Genomic DNA, 16,403 nt, shown 5'->3' on the forward strand with positions numbered 1-16,403 from the left:
TTCTGTTCTTTCTCATCAAAGAATGCCTTAGGCATTCACGGTGTGTGGATCTCTCAGTCCAGGGTTTTTGTAAGAAATGCAAAATTTTTCTGATGAAACATACAGTTTTCTCCCCAAGCCTTACTGGTTAACTAGATGATTCTGATATTACTGTTAGTATTCCTACCTTGTTCTGTCTACTGTGGTTTTTTTTTTCTCTTGCATTTCATTGAAAAAGGCCCCAAACTTGCCTTTCAGACACTGCTGTGATCCTACGTTTACATGTTAGGTATTCTTTATATGAAGATTGTGGCCTGGACTGTAAGCTCTAGGGTTAGGTTTTTTTAATTTTGTGCTTCTAAACACATACCTGTAAAAATCTTTTTGTTTACATTTATTGCATACATGTTACAGAGCATGTTAAGGTTTCAGCAGTTTTCTTAAGAGTTGTTAGTTTTATTAGCTGATAGCTCAAGCATCTAGCTTCGAGTTTGTCTAACTTCCAATGCTCTTAGCTTCTTTGTGAGTCTGTTTCAGGACAGACTGGGGCCAGCATATTTTACATGCCTTCAACTCATCCAAGTTACCTGTCTTTTCTCTCTTGCACAGCTTGAATACTCCATTTTCTTTCCTAACCTTCCCCCAGCGCAGCACTGGCATGGGGTTGTTGAAGTGCTGAAAAAGCAATTTGAAAGATAATATTCTTTGATAGTTTTGTTTCCTTTATGTTCTTAAACCTTTTCTGTTGTTACTAGCAAACTTCCTCATTGTAAGAATTGCTTCCCAATTAATAAAGAAATATAAAAATTTGAATGAACTACTCCTTTAGCTGTAAGAGTATTAAAATTAAAAGCCTGTAACTAAAAGAAAATAAATCCTTTAGGTGTTTTATTTTTGGGAATAGGGTATGTAACATACACAGTTAGACTGGGTCTAGCCACTACAATGCTAGCCACTAGAGTTTTGTCAGTCACTTTAAAAAAGATGTAGGCAATAAATCTGTATCCAGTTGCCTATGAGTGCTTTAAGCTTCACTGCAATAGATGGAGAGAATCTTAATTCCATTCTTGAATGCATGCACTAAAAAGTGCTATGTTGGTTTCTTTTTTTTTTTTTTTTTTTCAAATGACCCACAAAAGAGCATAGCCAAAGGCCTTTTCTTTGTATCCTGTTGAGCAGAGCATAATGTTTTAGAGTGTGGTGGTGTTCTAAAGCTTACATAACATATGCAGCAATACTGCAGGGATAAATGGACCTTTTTTATCCCATCAAAAATGTAATGGAATTGATTTAAAAAATATCTGCACCTTAACTAATTTACTAACTTGCCATTGAGCAATTCTCATAAAAGCTAGTTACTGTTTTCAGTCCTGTATCATTTTATTGTTTTAAGATGGTGAGAAGAGGAGATACTGACATTTTTTTCTAAATGTCATGAAACACACATCTCTGGAATAGATGTTGTTTTAAATGCTAAAAAAATGACTTTTCAGTACTAACAGTTCTTTCTGAATTCCCCCCCCCATCCTTCTTCAGTGTTAATTGCTTCATGTTTGTTCTTACCATTTCTCAAGCTGGAGGGAAAAAGCTCTGCTGATACTTGGAGATAAATCTACAAACAGAGTTTGGGAATTGTATGTTTAGCTTTTCCTGGAATCACGTGTCTGTAGCACTTCTAAAACCTGAATGCACCATCAGACGTGGAGGTACTGGTATGCTCCTCACCTGGGACTCGTGTGGCCATTGCTATCGCCCTCTAAGATGGGGAAAGTGTTGTCCGTATCTGGAGGTTTTAAACCCAGGTTGTGGCTTCCCCTCAGGCTGCAAACTGCTCTGTGTGGGGATACGCTTTGTTTCTCTAAAGGAAACTCTTGTGCAGAAAAGCTGTCCCAAATAAACCTTCCTTTAGGTTTTGTTCCTGAATTTTACTGCTTAAAATGAGAGGCATATTTAAACACTCAAAATTTGCTGTTTAACTAAATTTGGTATACACTGAATGAATTTATCTGAAAGCTCTGTTTTAGACTGTTTTCTCCAGAACTTCATCCCCCACAAAGTTTAATGCATCTGAGTAGATTAGATGCCTTTTCACAGGCACGAAAACATGTTGTCTCCCGATGTTCAAGGGTAAATCCCAGTGTAGGCTGCAAATCAAAATGGAAAGAGCAGTGTTAACTTTTCTGGTGTGTTGCCAATAAGGATTCTGCATCAGCATTTCATGGTCCAATGTTTTCAACATAATTTTTTTTTTTTTTCCCCTTCCCCTATGTGTGAAATTTCAGCAGATTGTTATGCAAAACAGTTTTGTGTCTCAGTGTGACTGGGGAGACAGCTGTTCAGCCTAATGAGGAGTGCTAGCACTACAGTATTTCTGTTGATTGAGACCCACGGAGGGAGCAGGATGTTCGAGGCCAGGCAGCGGTGTGTGGTGAGGAAGTGCCACGCTGTCAGCTGGAAGTACACGCTCGGCTGCTCCCTATGACAAGATAAATGAGTTTTGCTGGGGTTTGGCGGAGGCTGAAGCTTTTCTGGAGAATAGTTGTAGCACACCAAACTCCCTGTGGGACCCATGGTTTGAAGTGTCATAAGACTGCTTCCTCTTCGCCAGTTTTTTGTTTTTTTTTTTTTTTAATGTCCTACAATATCTGTCATCTTTTTGAGTTATTAAAAACCTAATGTCTTCTAGCATTCTATTAACACGGGGTCTGATGATCTTTTGTTGTCATATTAATGTAGCCAAGGGGATGTTAACCACAGTTCTAGCTGGCTTAGAACAAACTGAAGACTAGTATAAAAAGAAAGTAAAACTAGCCACATGAAAATATAGGAAAAAGTCTTTTAATTTTTGTGATATGGGTGGGGTTAGGGAGGCAGTATTTTTGAAAGATTTTTTGTATATCAGCTCCTCTGCGAACTTCTTTCTTCCCACACAAACTTTGCTTCCCTTTGTTTTCACCTTCCCCCTTCAGCTGGGTTGAAGTTCTGTTTTAGTTTTTAAGTAGGAATTGGCCTTTCTTCTTGTTGCTATTTTTTCTTAATCTAAAAAAACCAACCACAAACCAACAAAAAATGAGATGAGATGCATCTGTCTCACCATAAGAGATGCTCCAGTTTGGAATAACAGAGGAGACAAAGCGTGAGCTGTAGTGCGTAAGAAAACCTACGAGCACAGCATTTGCTCATGTTTTCTTAAGTCAGTAGCGTTGTACATGTTCTTGAATTTAAATGTGTGTGTGTGTGGTGTTTGTTTGTGTTTTTTAAAGTATGAACACAGTATATTCCACTTAAAAAAAGATGACCAGAAAAACCAGCTGATCTTTACTCTGTTGACAGTCAAGTGTTGAGAAACCTCCCCACATTTGTCAGGTGTCTGAGAATGATGCTGCTTTTGGCCTTTCTAGACTTGGTGTTGAGTTACTTAAAACTTCTAGTCTTGCAGTCTTATTTTGAAAATGAGATACCCTTGAGGACTGAATTAGATGTATCAATATCAGTAGGTTCCCTTAGAAGAATAATGTTGCGTATTTTTAAAGCATAATATCTAGGACTGTTACACAGTACATCCGTATGCTGTTTGCTTTGAACCTGTGACCAGAATTCTTGATGGGGAACACTGGGTTCAGTAAAAGGTACTTTTATATCAAGCCTTTGAATTCAAAGCTCCTTAAAAAGGCTGGTTTTATAGTCATGTGTGCTTGCAAGTAGTGCATACCCCAGTCTGCAGTGCCTTACGGGGTTGACCTGTTGGCAGGGTAGGCAGAGGACTAAGACCGCTAAACACCTTTAAAAATGTCACGGAAAATGACCTGGCTGCCTTTCTATCTTTCCCAGTTGCCATACAGAGCTATGGCAGAACTTTATTGCGTTTTTATTTATCAAATTTTTTCTTAGTGTACCCAGTAATACCTGGATGAATAGTTAAACTGAAAACAGTACAGAAAAGGATTTTGTTTTCTTTTGAGTCTTTTTGTTTTTACAGGAATAGTGTTGCACTAACCTAGAGTTGGCATTTTGTTTGCATGGTGATAATTTTGAATTTTTCATTTGAGAAATGGTAAATCTAAGAAGGAGATAACTCTATGGCGTCAACAAAACTTAACTATGTTTTGACAATAAGTGATAAAGGAGAACCAATATGAGATCAAAGAAGCTAGAAAGCTTTTTGAAGTTGTGGAAAAAAGCATGCAAAGTTGGAGGGTTATTTTAACACAGTTTCACAGCATACTCCCCCTGTAACTGGAATAAAACGTATGATGGGAAAACAGATTTCTGTGTTGGCAGCAGAGTACTAAAACACAGTATATTCATTCACCTGGAGCTTTCCTACGACTTGAATTCCTTGTACTGTTCTGAGCAAGGAAGTCTCCCAATGTGTGTGCAAAGTATGGGGATTTAATAGTGAATTTTATACTTAAAAACATTGTTGCAAATGTGTTACAGCAATATAGAGCTCAGTGAAAGTCTGAAACATTTTACAGAGGTATTTTGCCACTTGTATAATGAACTAGTGAGGAGAGAAATGCAGATGTTGGTAAGTTTAACAGAGGTCAGGATGGTGGAAGACAGGTTTGGCGCTAAGAGCATACCAATCCTATTTTGCAGTAACTTTGGCTACGTGAACGAGTTTTCTTCCCAAATGCGAAGGTGCCTAATGAAAAAGACTAATCAGTTGTGGCCTTCATGTATGTTTTAACTTTTTGACTTCCGGTTCATAAAGTCCAGAAGCTTAGGTGAAGACCTCTTGGTTCTTATTGTAATCATCTCCCTGCTAGCTCAGATGCACTCAAGTAATGCATTAGGAAACTTGGTATGATGAATAAAGTGGGCCTTCATCCTAATTAAAACTTAATTTGGTGTCAATTTAAATTAAAAGGCTTGCATAAACTGGTCCATTGTGACCTGGCTAGTGCTAATCTCAGTCAGCAGCTTGGATAGGACATGAATTCAGATTTCTGCAGGACAACCAAAGTGACAGTAACAACTGACAACTTAAATTAAAATTACTAAATTCTAAGAAATTGATGTGCATGACCCAAGTTAGAAGATAGTCATTAAATCAGATCTGTAGAAACAGAGTTGAGAAACCTTCCCTTGTGATTTTAGGGAGAGACAAAAATGCTTTTTTAGTACATTGTGTGGGCAGAGAATAACTGGTTTTGAGTTGGGAATTTGCACAGTATTAAAACGAAAATAGTACTACAAAAACTTTAATTAGTTAATATGATATAAAGGTAAAAGATTTTTGTTAAAAATCAGCTCATCGTCATGAGAACTGTTCATTCGAGCTCAGCAGAATGCTGTTCTTTGAAAATATAAAATACAAAGATAAAATTCTAAAATAAAATCCTTCATGTAATTTTTTTTGAAAGTAGTATGTTGCACTTCCAATGGCTTGAAATATTCTTGGGAGTCTTTCTCTGGCTGCCCTTGTGCTTTTTTAGACAGAATGGGTGAAATTTGAAGAACTGGTCATGCTTTGTACTACTACTATTTGCCCTTTTTTTTTTTTAAACTAGCTCTCAGACTTAGCTGCTTGTAAAATATGAATAGAAATCAAAATGAGAAATTATTAGATTGCTGTAGCTGTTGCTAGTGGAATTATACGGGAAGCTCTGCGTATGTATTACAGCATGTTTAGGTGTGCATGCAGAATAGCTTTAGCTATATGTCAGGTAGGTATTTTGGATCTTTTCAGTGTCTGTGCTATGAATGACAAATGCCTGAGGTAGTTCTACAAAAGTCTTTGGATGGAAAGTAAAAGAACTTGACTCAGTCTCAAAACACTTGAGAGGAAGAATTGTACTGTATGGTACTAATTCAGTTTCAGTTGTCTGATAAGCCTACTGGACATTAATACAGAACTTCAAAAGTTAATTAAGATTTCAAGATTGGATGTGTTTAACTCGTACTAGGAATAGTGGAATATGAGAGATGCGTCTGGAGTGGCTGTCCACTGTTGGGCTTCTTTTCTTAACACTTGGGCCAGTCAGGCCTTGTTATACTTAAGTGACACAGCTTTTTGTAAGAATATGTATTTTTTAAAATTCTGAAGTACTCCTTTGGAGTTTTAATATTTCAGGTTACTTTTTTTTTTAAAAAAAGGCAAGCTACATATTTTAAAGGAAACACAGGAACAGGAGACAGAGCTTTAAATCAGATGGTAGTTTAATAAAGAACTTTAGAGCTTGACATCTTTCTTTTTATTCCTGATTGTTTAGCACTGTGACATCTGCAGTTTTCACTGTGGGAGACAATGTTGTTTCTGGTAGTGATGACCGTACTGTAAAGGTTTGGGATTTGAAAAACATGAGGTCTCCTATTGCAACGATCCGTACAGATTCTGCAGTCAACAGGTAAGCACATCTCTGAGTTACTGTTTTTCTCAATTCACAGTTTTTAAAAATTAATTCTTAATTTCTTTCATGCATGTGAATGATTCAAATCTGCCCCAAGGGGGGATTTAGACTGGATAGTGGGAAGCATTTCTTTACTGAGAGAGGTGGTCAAGCTTCCTTGAGAACAGGCTTCCTTGAGAGGTGGTCAGTGCCCTGAGCCTGGCAGTGTTTGAGGTGTTTGAGGACAATGCCCTTAACAACACACTTTCACTTTTGGACAGCCCTAAATTGTTCAGGCAGCGGGACTAGATGATCACAATGGGTCCCTTCCAATTGAAGTAGTCTAGTCTATTAATTCACTGCATATGCATTTGATTTTACTCACTAAAATTAAAGTTGAAGTTTCTGAGACTTTGAAAATGCCTGAAGTGGTTTTATAAAGCGCAGGAGTAGTCAACATTAATTTTCAGTAAATACGTAGTATAGCTTTGCTGAGATTTTTTTTTATGCAGGATGCAGATATTAAGGCTGTTTGAGCATTTAGTACAATAGAAAACACCTAAATAGTTTAATACTTTTTTCACTTGAGAATTTCAATCAGGAAAAAGTCAGCTGTATCACTTCTCACGAGCTTAAACCTGTACTGTCAGGTTCTATTTGCCAGGCTTACCGTTTTATACATAACCTACTTTTGTCTCTTCTGTGCAGGATTAACGTATGTGTTGGCCAAAGAATCATCGCCCTTCCACATGACAATCGACAGGTTAGGTTATTTGACATGTCAGGAGTGCGATTAGCACGCCTCCCTCGCAGTAATAGACAGGTAAGTGAGTATTTATAGCCTTAAAGTATGTCTGTTCTTCTTTCTTATCAGGTTAAAAGTAGAATTTGGTCTCTCCAGCTTAAAAGCTGAACAAATACTGAACGACATTGTTGTCTATACATATATGCTGTTGTTAGTTGCTGAGAATGACCAAAATGCAAATAAGTAACATATTTCGATTTTTTTAATTAGAATTGGAAATGATGTTTCAAGTGGATTTCGTCTTAATTTTTCTCCTTACTAAAGTGAAAGAGGTATCTGCTTTCTCTATGAAATGCAAAAAATGTGTAAAAGCATTTCAAATGTGTTTTAATGTCTTGATGTGAATAGTGTCAGAAAAGTGACATACTATGAGGTTTAGTGTTTGGGATTTTTTTCAGTTAGTGTTTGATTTGTTACATAATGAAACATAAAAGAAAAGAAGTAGGGGTCAGTTCTGTGATCTGGTGATAAATTTCTTTCCTTCCGTGATTTTGCACGTGTATTCTTGATATTTGGTACTACATACTAAACCATCCTTGCTGCAGCCATCAAATGTTGTGTGTTTGTGGTGCTTGGCATGGCAAGCATCGCTAATGGAGCAAAATAAACTAAGTGAAGTTAATTGGATTATACCACTTCAGTAGGCTTTTTTGGGTAGATTCAGCAGCTCTTGACAGAATTTAAGAAGGGGGTTTAAGACTTGTTTAGTCTTTTTTAGTCTTCAGTGTGTTGTTTAGTGATGATTTTTCTTTTTTTTTTTTTTATTCTTTTTTTTTTCCCCTTAATATTTCCATTCAGCCTGACACTACTGAAATCATGGCTTTTTTTTGTTTTGGGGTGGGGTTTTTTTGTTTGTTTGTTTTTGAACTAAAATGTTGGTCAGAAAGCTCCTTGGGGTGTTTTTGTTCCTATTGGACTTGAAGAATAGGTAAGGCATTGTCTTTCCTCAGTATGACATACCCCCTGCTGTAGTATTAACCTTTCTGAATTATGAATGTGATGGACACCTAATCTTACAGGTTTATGACAGAGTAGTTGCCAGCAAGTAGTTTTGTATTTTAAGATTGCTTTTATAAATAGAAATGCTACAATTAAAATTCATTTTGCTTTTGTAAGTAAAATGTGATTCGATAGCAAGCATACCTTGGAAAACTCAGAAGTTTTGATGCACCTGTTTGTGTGTTTCTCTCGTTACGGATTTGGTGCTGGTGTTAGGGAGTCTCCTTGTTATAAAGATTTTTCCCTTGCAGGTGAAAATAACAGTGACCTTGATAATTTTCTAGTAGCGTTTGTAAAAACTAGCGTTGAGCATTGGTTGTGCCACCTTGCACATTTGCAACTCAACCTTGCCCCATTGCAACTCAAAATGCAAACTTGCTAACTTGTTGACATGGAAGCTTTCAAAATATACTGTAAGTAATACTGCTGCCTCCCGAAATGTTGCAGGGCCACAGAAGAATGGTATGTTGCTCAGCGTGGAGTGAGGACCATCCAATATGTAACCTCTTCACTTGTGGATTTGATCGTCAGGCTATCGGTTGGAACATCAACATCCCTGCTTTGTTACAAGAAAAATGAAATGCAGGAAGAATGTTTGTGTTTTATGTTGCCATGGACTTCCACACTTTCGCAGACTTTTCTGAACACTGGTCTGCTGTCTCTGTAAAAGCTCTTCCTTAAGTGGAGACTTAAGCAAATGTTGTTCTTGTTACACATTGTGCACAGTTTGCATGAATTGTACAGAAAATGTGATTTTTTTTAAAATTAGTTTGTCTTGTGTATAAACTTTTATATTTTGGCATCCACTGGTCAATATGTTCACTGTTGCATAGAGCACATAAATGTTCATAAGTTATTTAGCATTTAATAGATACATGGTAGGGCATTACATTTGTGACATAAATGTGAAACTTACGTAATTAATGTAGAGAGTGTATATGTCTGTTATGTTTTTCCATTACTCTACATATCTGCCTTGTGTTAAAAAGGATCTGCAGGGCTAAAAGTTTGAAATGAAGTGTGAATTTCACTAGTTGTATGATTGTAAACATTTTCCTGTTTGCATCTGATTTGGGATACTTTTTTTAGTGCTGCCGTGTAGTGCAACTTCAACTCCATTTTTATCCCGGTTACTGGAGAAATAGTAGATTTGACAAGGAAAATACAAGCAACTTGTAGTGAATATAGGCTGCCAGATTTATTTGGAATGCTTTTTTGTACTTTTGGAGAAAAAAAAAAATCATTCTGCCCTTCTTATATAAAGTTATTCTAAAATCTTATGGCATTTCATACTAGCAAAAATCCAGAATATTACAATTCTAATCACTAAAATCTACTCAAGCAAATTTTGAAGCACTTTAGTTTATAGCTATTGTTATAAACCATTTATGAAAGTTTGACTTTACCAGTGAATGTGAGCTGACCTTTGTAAGAAGGATTGCTTCTTTTTGGTGATCTGCCCAGAAAGGAAATAGTTTTTTTGGGGGGGTTGGGTTTTTTTTTGTTTATATACCTACAGTGAGCACACTTTTAATTGTGTTCACTTCCCATATTTTTATTTTGAGCCAGCAATACAAAGTAAATGAGTACTACCTCAAAAATGAATGTTGGTCAAGACGCATTGAATCTCTCTGTAGCCTAGAAAAAAGCACTTTTGGTCTCTGGCTGAAGTACTATCTCTGATGTGAGAGGAAGGACAATCATATTAAATGTGATCCTTAAGATAATTAACCCCTAAAGCTAATGGAGCAATACGATAAGTAAGCATCATCTGTCACCTTTCTGTTCTCAGCCGTGGCAAGGGCTGCTGCAGTCCCTCTTCTGTCCCAAAAGGGGGTAATTAACATAGGCCTCCCTGTTTCCTCCCAAATGATACTGCTCTGGTTTTGCTCCTCACTGTGCTTAGCCTTTTTTACACTGGTGGTGGGATATTACACCTGATGACAGAAATAAATGCAAGTGGCAGCTGATGTCTTCGAAAGACCAAAAAGGCGCTTCAGACAGACACTTCTTTTTAGCTAAAGGGAGATACCGCCCCTAATCGTCTGACATATCACTGTATAAGATGAAGGGTGAGGGTAAGCCAAGGGTGCAGTCTTGCAATGGGAATCATGGAGTTTGTGGTAGGTTGGCGTAAGAGGAGTGGCAGGAACTTTTTATCTCATCATGATTTTGTGAAACTATAGCTGTGCTTGTGCCCTCTACAGCACTGTTTATGACATGAAGAAAGGTGTGTTAACTGGTTCTCCTGTTAACTAAGATATAAGGGCATCGGAGTGCAATGGCATGGGATGATGAATGCCTCGTTGAGGAATTGTAGGGAAACGGGGGTCCAGGATGTAGTTTTGGAGCATAACATTAAGGAAGCTCAAGATACTTAATGGAGAATGTATGTGATCTTATAGTACAGTTCATCATAGTAGCTTGATCCTTGGGTTTTTGTCGTCTTTTGGTCTTTTTTTTTTTTTGAGATACAGGATATATACATAATTGTACTGAAGTAATCTTAAAATACCAAAACTAGGGACGCTGGAGAAAGCAGCTGCAGAATTTAAGTCTTCTGATAACAAGGGTTAAAGGGTGATGTCAAGGTTCATTTTCACTGTTTTTTTTTCCTGGGTTTTTAACTCTTGGGTAAAGCCATTTGATGTTGGGTTGCAGGTCTTACTCTTTCAGAAAAAAAGGTACTTTTTCTTTTAGTTGGTAACAGAGAGAACTTTACACAGGCTGACGCTGTTTAAAAAAATGAGAAGAATGTCTCTCTAGCCAGTAGAAGCCATTTCTCCAGCATGGCCTGCATGTAATATCTTGAACAATGACGGTCGTTTTACTGCCTGAGGTGGGGGGAGAGTGTCACTGGTTTTGGTCCTGCTAAACTAAATCATCTGTTTAAGCTTCTCTAATACATATGTAATAGAGGAACACTGGACTCTATGCAGTTTAATCATCATTGCAGCAGACTTTTTATATCGCCAGAGGGATCGTCCTCTGGTACCAGGAATGGGGCAACTACACACTTTCACTTTGAAAAAAATCAACCAAACAAGGTGCTAGAGCCACGTTCTTATGAGCAGGCTAATACTTAAATCAGCTCAACACTTAACTATCACTTAGCTTAATTTTATATGCTGTACTGAAGGTTAAGCTGAGGCTGCCATTCCCCTTGAAGCAAATCACATGTGAGCAGTGGTAGTGAGTAATGCTACATAGACTAAATGTGTGGAAAACATTTCATAGCTTTGAATGTTCTAAAGAGTGTTTTTCAGCACTGAACAATGTCCAGCATTTCATAAAATGGAGGAGAGTTGCAGTTACAGTTTCAGTATTGTGCAGAATTTCACAGAAAAGTCATCACTGGGCGAAATCAAGCTTTTATGTCTCTCAAGCAATGCACATCAGTTTTCACAAAGTTTGTGTATACGGTCAGAAAGATCTGGAATGAAACATTTGTTGCGTAAATCTGTGAAAACTACCTTTTTGGGAAAAGACTTTATAAGTTATGTGGAACCACTTTTTATTATTCTGCTGATTTGTTTTTAGATGTAAAAATGTTTTTCTTCATTATGATTCAAAATGCATTAAAATATTCAACAATTTTTTTTTTTGCAAGTTGCTGTTCTTCTGTGTTGCATTAAGGTTGCTTTTAATCTTATTTTTTTCACAGTGTTAGTAGTCAAAAGGATTTTCCTATCCACTTTTCACTCTTCCGTGCTCAAAAAGTTGATTTCCAAGGCACTGATGGGCACGGTTCTGCAAGAAGGCCGGGTCTGTCCCTTACAGTAGGACTTCTGTAGCGCAAATGGTCGTGCTGCCAGTAAAGAACATAGACTGAAAAGGTGCTCAGACCTGCATTTATACTGTCTTCTCCAGTTTTGTATGGAAAAAAAACCTTGTAATTACGTTTTGTTCTGCAGATTATACAACAGTCTCCCCATGACTCTTCAGAGTGCTCTCTGATTGATACTTTTAATGAAATCTAAATCAGTTTTCATATGTTTAGAATACAGCAAAAATATTGCAAAACCTCTCTGGCGGGGGAACCCCACCAGCAGTTTTTCTCTAGGTTGAAGTAAAGGGTCTTTGCTTGTTGCACCCATATTACTCAAAACCTAAAGCTTTGCAATATTGAAATAAATTCCCAAAAGCTCGTTGTCGTAGTAAGCCATGCGGTTGGGTTTTGGATGCCTGGGCAAAGTCCTGCCTAACCAGCCCCCGAGTGCAGGACATCGCCTGTTTTCCTTCAGTGTCCTTTAGGAGCCTTTTATTGCCACATTTTGAATCCTGCAGAGCTGGTGGTGCTCTGGAAAACTGTTATTATTCAGTGTTGCTGGTGATACGGACCAGTAATAAAAGACTGAAGTTAGAAGGTGGCACAACTGATGTGAGGGCGGGGTTGAGGCAGAATGCCAAACCCTTGTTTTTAGTTGATTGTAATTGAGGGGTTTAAATCGAGTTAGAGCTTATTGCAGCTGGTTTAAACTTGTGATGCTTGTAACCTCCTTAAATCTTTTGATGGTCTAAGTTATATACCCTTTACAAAGGCCATTTCTGTCTGTATTTTGGAGGGAGGGGATTTGAAAATGAGTATGCATTAAAGCCTGTTTTGTGGTGGTATTGTTTCTTTTTTTTCTTTAACTTGTGAGTAAATAGTGTGCACAAATAAGTGGTTTCAGTAGGATGTCTGTGTTAGCCTGAGGATGGGCTGCAGGAAAACCACTCTGTTGTGCATCACAGTTTGCTCTTTAGACTGGTGTAGAAATTTTATTTAATGCTCCACTGAGACCAAAGTATGTCACTGAAAAATTACTCAGCCTTGCGATATTTTATTTTTAAGTAGTGTTGTTACCTTTACTAATTCCCACAGGTCATAGTCTTCAGAACATAAGTAATTTGCAGGAGCTTACAGAAGAAATCCTGTTTAATTCAAACTGTAAATCCTGGTCAAAATGAACCAGTGACTGGGAGAGGTGTCATACTGGGGAAGTGTGGGTTGTACCGATGTGCTGTGGGTGGTGCTTGTCAGTGTCTTGCGAGTGAGAATATTCATCAGTACCAGGACGAGCCGTTTCCCAGTGAAGAGGGGAGGCTGGTGAGCGTTCGCAGTGTCTAACCCAAGTGCCTGAATTAGCACTTGGAGCATCTTGGATGATTTTTGCAACTTTCTGAAGGGTGGTTCAGTGTGCCGCATAGAGCACAAGCGTTCAGACTTTGTGCTGGAAAATGGAAACGGTGCAAAGTGTCTGGGATGGCATGCACAGTAGAAGGGAGCTGAAAGTAGAAAAAAAAAAAGTTCTGGCTGGAACTATTTTGTAAATGGAAATGGTTTTAGTCTGGCTGGTGGCCGCTGCACAGCAGAATGACAGCACTGCTAAGGAACCATGTCGCCTGATGCTACTTGAGGCCCGATTTCCAGCTGCTGCTCGCTGCATGGTGCTGCCGGCTCCCACCAAGACTTTGCCATACTTGCTATTCGCTTTAGTTTAGCACCAGTTTTCTGTGTTTCCCCTCTCCCACTTGTATTTGTCATCTTTCTCCTCTCCCCAGGGTAGAACAAATGTAGTTATGTGTTTATCTCAGAGCACAGCGCCAATGAAAAGAAACCCTTGTGCACAGGTCCACGCAAGGAGGCTGGCGGCCCTGTGCTGGGAGCAGGGGCTTGGTGCTTGGAGCTGACTTTGACGTCGACGTGCTTTTTGTCATCTTCATGTTTGTTCATTTTAATTGTTAGTAATGAAGCTTCCTTAAGACTTTCCGCATTAACGGTCTGGGGTTACTGAAGGCTAAATCAAGCCTGTGCACCTTAACTGACAAGAGAAACTAGATTTGCAGTGCTGCTGCTGTAGGTGACTTAAGGCATCAGGAAGGGGCAGACAATGATTTCAAATGCTGTGGAAGCGTTACAGAGAAAGGGGAAGGAGTCTGTGGCGTATGCAGGAGTGGTGACCCAGCATTGGAGAACGAAATAAGATCCTGGGAGAAACCTAAAGAGGCAAATCTGTGATGAAAGTGTTTGAACTGCAGATGAGGAACACGAAGGAAGAATAACGAAGGGGATGAAAAGCTGAAAAAAAATGGGAGAGCTGAGGGAGCCAGGTGGAAAAGAGAGCACGGAGTGGTTAGGAGGAGGTGCATGTCCGAAAGGTGAAACTTGCTGGTCAGCTGCGGATAAACTGTGCTGGGAAGCCGGAGTCCAGTGGATGCACCGACTTGAGCAGAAGGAAAAGGAGAGACGGGAACAGGGCAGGGACAGCCTGCAGAGGGGGGAGCAGCAAGCAGTGAGCTTGCTGGGAAACACGGATATCTGGATGTGCTCTCCGTCCAGACCCTGATACGGAATCGTCTGGAAGTTAAAGATCTTTGTATTTTTTAAAACATCAGGCTTGTTTGTTTCAGCATCCTTGGTTTGGAGAAAAGCTTGCTTATATAGAGCCGATCTTAACTGTATATATTCAATTCTCTATTTCAAGTGTTGTAATGGTGCAGAGATGTCTCAAGCAGCTGATACATTCGCTCCGAGGATTTGTAACCTTAGCACAGGTTGCAAATGTTACATACAAACGAGCTCTACCCTACAGACTCCAGGTATGACAGCAGGGCATGTGGCTGAGTAGGAGTCACTCCTGGAGTGGAAATCGCTTGAGTGAACAATTGATTTGGCAGGAGGAGATGCTCTTTTACATGATCCCTTTGAGAATATGTGGCCAGTCTGGAAAGTAAGGTTCAGTATTTTAAGCTTGAGGACGACTTTGGAGCAAAATGCTCTGAACACTTGCCTCTTAATTCTGTTTAATTCAGTTTAGTCTGAATTGACTAGGGAATCTCTTTAGCCAAGCGAAAACAGAGGTGTCTGAATGGATAGATTACACCAGGGAGACACTGCTGTATTTTCAGTAGGGTCTTAGTCCTGGAAAAGGTGAAACTGGCCTTTCCTTCAAATTTTCACTTTGTTGAGATGTCAAAATTTGATACCCTCCCTCACAAATCCAAGTAAAAAGATTATTTTTGGCTTCGGTGATCAAACTTCGAACTCCAGCTCACGCAAATGACTTTTGGTCAAAATACACCCCTAAGATTACAGACATTATCAGTCTTACGCAAAGGCGGCATTTTGTGCCTTCATCCAAACCATTACCTGATGGAAAGGAGAACAAGTAACTGGGTAACTTCCTAAGTTAATCTTCTAAACTTATGTGCGTTTAGCATTTAATACTTTTAATGAATATATTTTCCTCTTAAGTGCTTGATTTGGATAAAGGCAGAAATCTGATTTTAATTTTCTTGTTAGTTTTTTAGACCTTATCTAAATCTTTGCTCTGTCACCAAGATCAGCCTTGTACAGATGAAAACAGAACCCGGGTATTTTAGTGGAACAATGTGTGTCCTCTGAGGCTGTAATTGCTGAGTGTCTGGTAAGGTGAGTAATCCTAACAATAAATAGAAAAGTGTAAAATCTGACACAGTACAGAACAAACACTGAAATCAGGTTGATCGTATGATAAAAACTTGAAGTACAGGATTAAAGTATTAGGGAAAAGGGAGAGAAATGAAGGAAACCCAAAACTTTTCAGCAGCAGTTGAAGGGTAGAGGGAATAGTGATGATATCATTGTTAATTAAGATTGTTTTTCAGTGTGGATAATTGCAGGACATGTTGTTTTGGCCTTTGGTGTTCTATGAAGCTTGCAAAAACTGTCTTTGCCAGAAGGCTGTCAAAAAGTTGGATGCTGTCATTGAGTGGTGCAGCCTTCAGAAGTGCTGAGCTCCCATCAATGTTCTGTGGAGTCTGGCAGGTGGTTAAGAGTTGGGAAAATCACATTCAGATGGGCCTAAATATGTATCTAGGAGCTTCATTTTAGTTGCCTGTTTTTTAAAACTATACCCTAATTTTGTATATATATTGTGTTGTTGCTGAATTAATGAACTGAAAAGTTCTTGGACACAGATGCCTGGTTTACTGAAATACAAGAAAGTCAGAGAGGTAATTTTCTCTCCCAAATTACATAGGGCTACTTGGAGTTTTCTGTTGGGAAACTGAAGCTACATTGTGTCAGTTCCACATAGAGCTACTTACTGATCAGTAAACAAACACTTTCAATTTCAGATGCTCATTGCTCCTCTTGCAAAAATCTTTTTTACCCCTGCAGAAATAACAGTGTAAGTTTTCCATAGCAAAGGGAGCTAAAGGTTTAGCTGAAGTTACATTTTTAAATGTAACACCCCCCCACTCCCCCGAGTTCTGCCATTATGAGCAAAACCAAGGAAATCAAATCTGAATGTATTTATATG

At 38.6% G+C, this 16,403-nt stretch overlaps 1 protein-coding gene across 2 annotated transcripts in view; it reads left to right on the forward strand.

Annotated features, from left to right (window-relative positions):
• The window catches only part of WDR37 (WD repeat domain 37), a 48,593-nt gene extending 36,494 nt beyond the window's left edge, over positions 1-12,099 (forward strand). For both annotated transcript variants that reach the window (XM_037384126.1, XM_037384127.1), the window contains 3 exons: positions 6,198-6,332; positions 7,023-7,137; positions 8,566-12,099. In XM_037384126.1, the coding sequence (XP_037240023.1) occupies positions 6,198-6,332; positions 7,023-7,137; positions 8,566-8,697 (382 nt within the window). In that variant the 3' untranslated portion in view covers positions 8,698-12,099. The remainder of the gene's footprint in view (positions 1-6,197; positions 6,333-7,022; positions 7,138-8,565) is intronic.
• Positions 12,100-16,403: the final 4,304 nt, after the last annotated feature.

The sequence above is a fragment of the Falco rusticolus genome, chromosome 4 (genome assembly GCF_015220075.1).
Source record: "Falco rusticolus isolate bFalRus1 chromosome 4, bFalRus1.pri, whole genome shotgun sequence".
NCBI lineage: Eukaryota > Metazoa > Chordata > Aves > Falconiformes > Falconidae > Falco > Falco rusticolus.